General features: G+C 43.8%; 1 protein-coding gene across 1 annotated transcript in view; it reads right to left on the bottom strand.

Moving 5' to 3' along the window:
- LOC110522569 (transcription factor COE3) overlaps positions 1-7,500 on the bottom strand; it is a 70,233-nt gene that overhangs the window by 7,017 nt on the left and 55,716 nt on the right. The window contains exons 5-7 of the mRNA XM_036990085.1: positions 7,237-7,414; positions 2,986-3,183; positions 2,004-2,093 (exon numbers count right to left, since the gene is read on the bottom strand). Coding sequence (XP_036845980.1) covers positions 2,004-2,093; positions 2,986-3,183; positions 7,237-7,414 — 466 coding nt within the window. The remainder of the gene's footprint in view (positions 1-2,003; positions 2,094-2,985; positions 3,184-7,236; positions 7,415-7,500) is intronic.

Genomic DNA, 7,500 nt, shown 5'->3' with positions numbered 1-7,500 from the left:
CAAAGCATATCAAACTAATTCAACTGAGAATTAGTTCCACTTATTAACAAGCAATATATGCCAGATTTCAAATATTCGTTTTTAAGATGTCAAACAGTATTTTTCATTGTTATGAAAGATTTCTAGATTACTAGATTGTTCCCAGTGTTTGATCAAATGCATTCTGGGAAATATATATGTTATATTTAGATTATTTAATTTATCCTTTATTTAACTAGGCAAGTCAGTTAAGAACAAATTCTTATTTACAATGACGGCCTACAGGGGAACAGTGGGTCACCTGCCTTGTTCAGATGCAGAACAAATGATGTTTACATTTCGGTTACTGTCCCAAAGCTCTAACCACTAGGTTACCTGGTTCTAACCACTAGGTTACCTGGTTCTAACCACTAGGTTACCTGGTTCTAACCACTAGGCTACCTGGTTCTAACCACTAGGCTACCTGGTTCTAACCACTAGGCTACCTGGTTCTAACTACTAGGTTACCTGGTTATAACCACTAGGTTACCTGGTTCTAACCACTAGGCTACCTGGTTCTAACCACTAGGTTACATGGTTATAACCACTAGGTTACCTGGTTCTAACCACTAGGCTACCTGGTTCTAACCACTGAGTTACCTGGTTCTAACCACTAGACTACCTGGTTCTAACCACTAGACTACCTGGTTCTAACCACTAGGTTACCTGGTTCTAACCACTAGGCTACCTGGTTCTAACCACTAGGTTACCTGGTTCTAACCACTAGACTACCTGGTTCTAACCACTAGGCTACCTGGTTCTAACCACTAGGCTACCTGGTTCTAACCACTAGGCTACCTGGTTCTAACTACTAGGTTACCTGGTTATAACCACTAGGTTACCTGGTTCTAACCACTAGGCTACCTGGTTCTAACCACTAGGTTACCTGGTTCTAACCACTAGGCTACCTGGTTCTAACCACTAGGCTACCTGGTTCTAACCACTGAGTTACCTGGTTCTAACCACTAGACTACCTGGTTCTAACCACTAGACTACCTGGTTCTAACCACTAGGTTACCTGGTTCTAACCACTAGACTACCTGGCTCTAACCACTAGGTTACCTGGTTCTAACCACTAGACTACCTGGTTCTAACCACTAGGCTACCTGGTTCTAACCACTAGGCTACCTGGTTCTAACCACTAGGTTACCTGGTTCTAACCACTAGACTACCTGCCACCCCATTAAGGGGCATCCTGAATTATTATAGACAACCCACACCATGTTCTTAATATTTCCAGACCACTGTAATTATTTAAAATAGTTTTAGGATAATTATTATTATAATTATTTTATTTTGTTAATGTTTCAACCATATGCTATATGGCATTCGTAACCATACAATGATGTCAAAATGAGCATTCCTTAATAATAATAAATAATAAATAATTACAATTTCATGGAATTTAATTGAATTACATCTACTTCCTTTAATTCGAATTATTTTTCAAATGTTGCTTTCTGTGAGACATTTTTTTCAATTAGAATTAAAGAGCAATTTACAAATGAAATCTGAATTGACCCCAACCCTGTATGTACTGGTATGCTGTATTATGATGCAAAAAAAATATATGGGGGAGAGTAACCCCCCAAGAGACTCCTAACTTCCCTTAATCATGAATGGTTTGATAAATAAATACAGAAATAAATAAATAAACACATACATGCAGGCATAATGTACCCATCAATCCATCCATCCGTCCACGCAATCATCATCCATCCTCAAATATATCATTTATGTCCACTCGTACTCTCGTTTAACCCAGGCTGGTGGTGCATGGTTGCCATGGTTTTGGGTGGAGGTGGGCAGGCAGGCAGGTGAGAGAGATGCCAGCGGGCCAACAGGTCAGAACAGAACAGAGAGATGCCAGTGGGCCAACAGGTCAGAACAGAACAGAGAGATGCCAGTAGGCCAACAAGTCAGAACAGAACAGAAGGACAGAATGACTATGGAGGGCACTGTAAAAGGAGGGGAGGACGGCTCACCTTGAAGTCCATTGCCATTTGCACTGGTGCAAGAAGGTGGTGGAGAAGCTTGGGGCCTTACAACAGGGGCAAAGGCGCTCTTTTGTTTCACTGCAGAGATGACATTGGCAGGTGAGAATGAGAAAATGCCGTGTGTACTGCTACAGTTTGTAGAGAGGCTGACCGAAGAGGCTGCCATGGTGGGGCTCGATGGCACTACTGCAATAAAGCAAACATAAGCACCAATCAGAGAGGCGTTTCACCACGGCACAGATCATTAAAAAATCAAGATGTTTTAGATTCATTTGATTAAATTAATTGATAAGGCCTTGCCTCTTTTCAAATCAAAACGTATATAGATTTGGGAAGAAATCAGGAGAAATCAAGATGATTGTGATTTAAAAAAAAAAAAAGATCAGAATTTGGATGGGATTCGACAAATAATTACATTTACGTAACTTAGAAACCAATTTGTAATTAATAAGAACAAGAACAAAAAATTCCAAATCATATTTGGAGTTTGTGGGATTGTGATATGAAATGTTCTGCCTTGGCCACTCTGGATAATAGGTATCTGACAATAGACTCTTGACTTGGGGGGAAAATCACTCACGAAAACTTTGCTTCTATAATTTTGGGGCATTTTCTTTTGGGGGAAGTGCACCATGTCATACTTTTTTTTAACTTTTCCATGTATTTATTTTTTTGTGTGTAAATTTGTAAGTCTGATTGATTATTATTATTTTTTTTTTCAAGTTGGGTCTTGAGCCTCCAGAGCCTCCAGAGTCACCCCTCCTTTTATCCAGTAGCACACATTCCAAAAAAATACAAACACTAATCAAAACAATAACAGAGGAGGGGGGGGGGGGGGTTAGGCAAAAATCAAGAAAATCAAAAATCAAGAAAATCAAGAAAATCAAAAATCATGAAAATCCAAAATCAAGAAAAATCTAAGCCTCTCAGACTCGTAGACACGGAGGAAGTCGAGGTGGTGTGTCGTTACCTTGATACTTACTGCCGTAGGGGGAGTTGGCAGAGGAGCCGTTGAGGAAGCCTGGTGAACTGGGTACTCCCAGATTGGACATGGGGTTGCCGTAGCCGTTCATGCTGTTGCTAACGGTGTTGTAGTTGGCCTGTTGTGGTGTGCTGCTGGGGACGTAGCCTCGAGGGGACACACTGCTGGTTTGACGGCTGTATCCTACTGTTGAGAGGGGGAGAAAAGGACTTAGGGAAGGTAGAACCACAACATTGGGCTATTTTATAGATAAATAGTCTACTATATGTCCGAAGTGACGACCTATTCCTTATTTAGTGCCCTGCTTTTGATCAGGGACCACAGGGAGCATAGGTACCATAGGTATCATAGGGACCATAGGGAACATAGGTACCATAGGTATCATAGGTACCATAGGTATCATAGGGAACATAGGGCTCTGGTCAAAAGTAGTGCACTATGTAGGGCAGGGGTGTCAAACTCATTCCATGGAGGGCCTAGTGTCTGCAGGTTTTTAGTTGTTCCTTTCAATTAAGCCCGAGACAACCAGGTGAGGGGAGTTCCTTACTGAGACCTAGACAACCAGGTGAGGGGAGTTCCTTACTGAGACCTAGACAACCAGGTGAGGGGAGTTCCTTACTGAGACCTAGACAACCAGGTGAAGGGAGTTCCTTACTAAGCCCTAGACAACCAGGTGAGGGGAGTTCCTTACAATGCCCTAGACAACCAGGTGAGGGGAGTTCCTTACTACGACCTTGACAACCAGGTGAGGGGAGTTCCTTACTGAGACCTAGACAACCAGGTGAGGGGCGTTCCTTACTGAGACCTAGACAACCAGGTGAGGGGCGTTCCTTACAATGCCCTAGACAACCAGGTGAGGGGAGTTCCTTACTACGACCTAGACAACCAGGTGAGGGGAGTTCCTTACAATGCCCTAGACAACCAGGTGAGGGGAGTTCCTTACTACGACCTAGACAACCAGGTGAGGGGAGTTCCTTACAATGCCCTAGACAACCAGGTGAGGGGAGTTCCTTACTACGACCTAGACAACCAGGTGAGGGGAGTTCCTTACAATGCCCTAGACAACCAGGTGAGGGGAGTTCCTTACAATGCCCTAGACAACAGGTGAGGGGATTTCCTTACAATGCCCTAGACAACCAGGTGAGGGGAGTTCCTTACAATGCCCTAGACAACAGGTGAGGGGAGTTCCTTACAATGCCCTAGACAACAGGTGAGGGGAGTTCCTTACTACGACCTAGACAACCAGGTGAGGGGAGTTCCTTACTGAGACCTAGACAACCAGGTGAGGGGAGAGTTCCTTACTAAGACCTAGACAACCAGGTGAGGGGAGTTCCTTACTAAGACCTAGACAACCAGGTGAGTGGCGTTCCTTACTAAGACCTAGACAACCAGGTGATGGGAGTTCCTTACTAAGACCTAGACAACCAGGTGAGGGGAGTTCCTTACTAAGCCCTAGACAACCGGGTGAGGGGAGATCCTTACTAATCAGTGATCTTAATTCAACTACGAAGGAGGAGCGAATGCCCGCAGACACTCGACCCTCCGTGGAATGAGTTTGACTGGCGACGTAGGGAATGGAGTGCTATTCAGCACAAACCCTTAAAGGGAAGCCTGACGCTGGACCTCAGTGTTTTACTGTGTTGTTAAGACTCTGTGTCCATCAGCCCGCTGACGGACACCACTCCTGTATTATGTCTTGTGTCCAGTAAGTACACAGATGTGTGCTTCTCCTTATGGAAACACACGGAAACCTACCCAGGAAAACCCTAAGACTTAGACAACCAGGTGACAACCTGTAAATACAACCAGTAAATACAACCAGTAAATACAACCAGTAAATACAACCAGTAAATACAACCAGTAAATGCAACCAGTAAATACAACCAGGTGACAACCAGTAAATACAACCAGTAAATACAACCAGTAAATACAACCAGTAAATGCAACCAGTAAATACAACCAGTAAATACAACCAGGTGACAACCAGTAAATACAACCAGTAAATACAACCAGTAAATACAACCAGTAAATACAACCAGAAAATACAACCAGGTGACAACCAGTAAATACAACCAGGTGACAACCAGTAAATACAACCAGTACATACAACCAGTAAATACAACCAGTAAATACAACCAGTAAATACAACCAGGTGACAACCAGTAAATACAACCAGGTGGCAACCAGTAAATACAACCAGTAAATACAACCAGTAAATACAACCAGTAACTACAACCAGTAAATACAACCAGTAAATACAACCAGGTGACAACCAGTAAATACAACCAGGTGGCAACCAGTAAATACAACCAGTAAATACAACCAGTAAATACAACCAGTAAATGCAACCAGTAAATACAACCAGTAAATACAACCAGGTGACAACCAGTAAATACAACCAGGTGACAACCAGTAAATACAACCAGTAAATACAACCAGTAAATGCAACCAGTAAATACAACCAGTAAATACAACCAGTAAATACAACCAGGTGACAGCCAGTAAATACAACCAGGTGACAACCAGTAAATACAACCAGTAAATACAACCAGTAAATACAACCAGTAAATACAACCAGGTGACAACTAGTAAATACAACCAGGTGACAACCAGTAAATGCAACCAGTAAATACAACCAGTAAACACAACCAGTAAATACAACCAGTCCTGTATGCTGGATTGTCTGTATTGACTGTGTAGCCATCACATAATATCCACATGGGTTTTTGCTTGTAAATGTAACCTTTATTTAATAATAAAAAAAGGCAAGTCAGTTAAAAAACAAATTCTTATTTATAATGACGGCCTACTCCGGCCAAACCTGGACGAAGCTGGGCCAATTGTGCACCGCCGTATGGGACTCCCAAACACAGCCAGATGTGATACAGCCTGGAGTCGAACCAGGGATTGTAGTGACGCCTCTTGCATTGTGATGCAGTACCTTAGACCGCTGCGCCACTCATAGCTTTCTATAGGTCTACCAGGAAGACCTGTGTACACTCCTAGCATCTAGCTAGCTATAGGTCTACCAGGAAGACCTGTGTACACTCCTAGCGTCTAGCTAGCTATAGGTCTACTAGTGAGACCTGTATACACTCCTAGCATCTAGCTAGCTATAGGGTCTACCAGTGAGACCTGTGTACACTCCTAGCATCTAGCTAGCTATAGGTCTACCAGGAAGAACTGTGTACACTCCTAGCATCTAGCTAGCTATAGGTCTACCAGTGAGACATGTATACACTCCTAGCATCTAGCTAGCTATAGGTCTACCAGGAAGACCTGTGTACACTCCTAGCATCTAGCTAGCTATAGGTCTACCAGTGAGACCAGTGTACACTCCTAGCATCTAGCTAGCTATAGGTCTACCAGTGACCTTAGCAGTGGCAACACAGAACATATATATACACTGACCTTAGCAGTGGCAACACAGAACAGAAGTAAACCCTGATCTTAGCAGTGGCAACACAGAGCAGAAGTAAACCCTGATCTTAGCAGTGGCAACACAGAACAGAAGTAAACCCTGATCTTAGCAGTGGCAACACAGAACAGAAGTAAACCCTGATCTTAACAGTGGCAACACAGAACAGAAGTAAACCCTGATCTTAGCAGTGGCAACACAGAACAGAAGTAAACCCTGATCTTAGCAGTGGCAACACAGAACAGAAGTAAACCCTGATCTTAGCAGTGGCAACACAGAAGAGATATTATTAAGTATTATCATCCCAGGCGGCTGCTAAGTGAATAGTGGTGAGCGTTAGGTGGGTCGGCGGGTCATTCCCAGCCGAGCCAGGCAGGCAAACAGAATAGGGGAGGCTGTGACAGCGTCAAGCCCCCAGGGATCAGTTATAAGATCCAGCAAGAGAAGATAGAGAAGCAGCAAGCAGAGAGTCAGAGCCGGCCAGGTAATATTTAAAGGGTAAAGCTAGATTAGTTGTTGTCGGCAGCTTATCTTCACTCATGGAGCACGTCCCAAATGGCACCTTATTCCCTATATAGTGCACTACTTTACCAATGTAGTGCACTACTTTCCCTATATAGTGCACTACTTTACCAATATAGTGCACTAATTTCCCTATATAGTGCACAACTTTCCCCTATGTAGTGCACTACTTTCCCTATATAGTGCACGACTTTAACAATGTAGTGCACTACTTTCCCTATATAGCGCACGACTTTCCCCTAGGTAGTGCACTATGAAGGGCATAGGCAGCCATTTGGGAGGTCCCCACGGCCACATACCCTGGTCATTACCCTGTGATGTTTCTGAGACGTTGACGGCGAGCTGGCTGCCGAACGAGTTGACCCCCATCATGCCGCCGTGCGACGCCGTGTTGCCCAGTGAGGGGATCTGGTTGTGGTTGCGCGGGACGCTGTACAGGGCCTCGGCGATGTCGGCCGCTCGCTTCAGGATGATCTCCTGAAAGTAGAGGAGAGGACGCGTCACAAGGGATCCGTACATTTGCCTTTAACAGTTAAACATTTAGTCTCATTGTGACCTTGTGT

Source organism: Oncorhynchus mykiss, chromosome 1 (assembly GCF_013265735.2).
Source record: "Oncorhynchus mykiss isolate Arlee chromosome 1, USDA_OmykA_1.1, whole genome shotgun sequence".
NCBI lineage: Eukaryota > Metazoa > Chordata > Actinopteri > Salmoniformes > Salmonidae > Oncorhynchus > Oncorhynchus mykiss.
The sequence above is the reverse complement of the archived record's forward strand: the minus strand, read 5'-3'. Positions and strand labels throughout refer to the sequence as shown.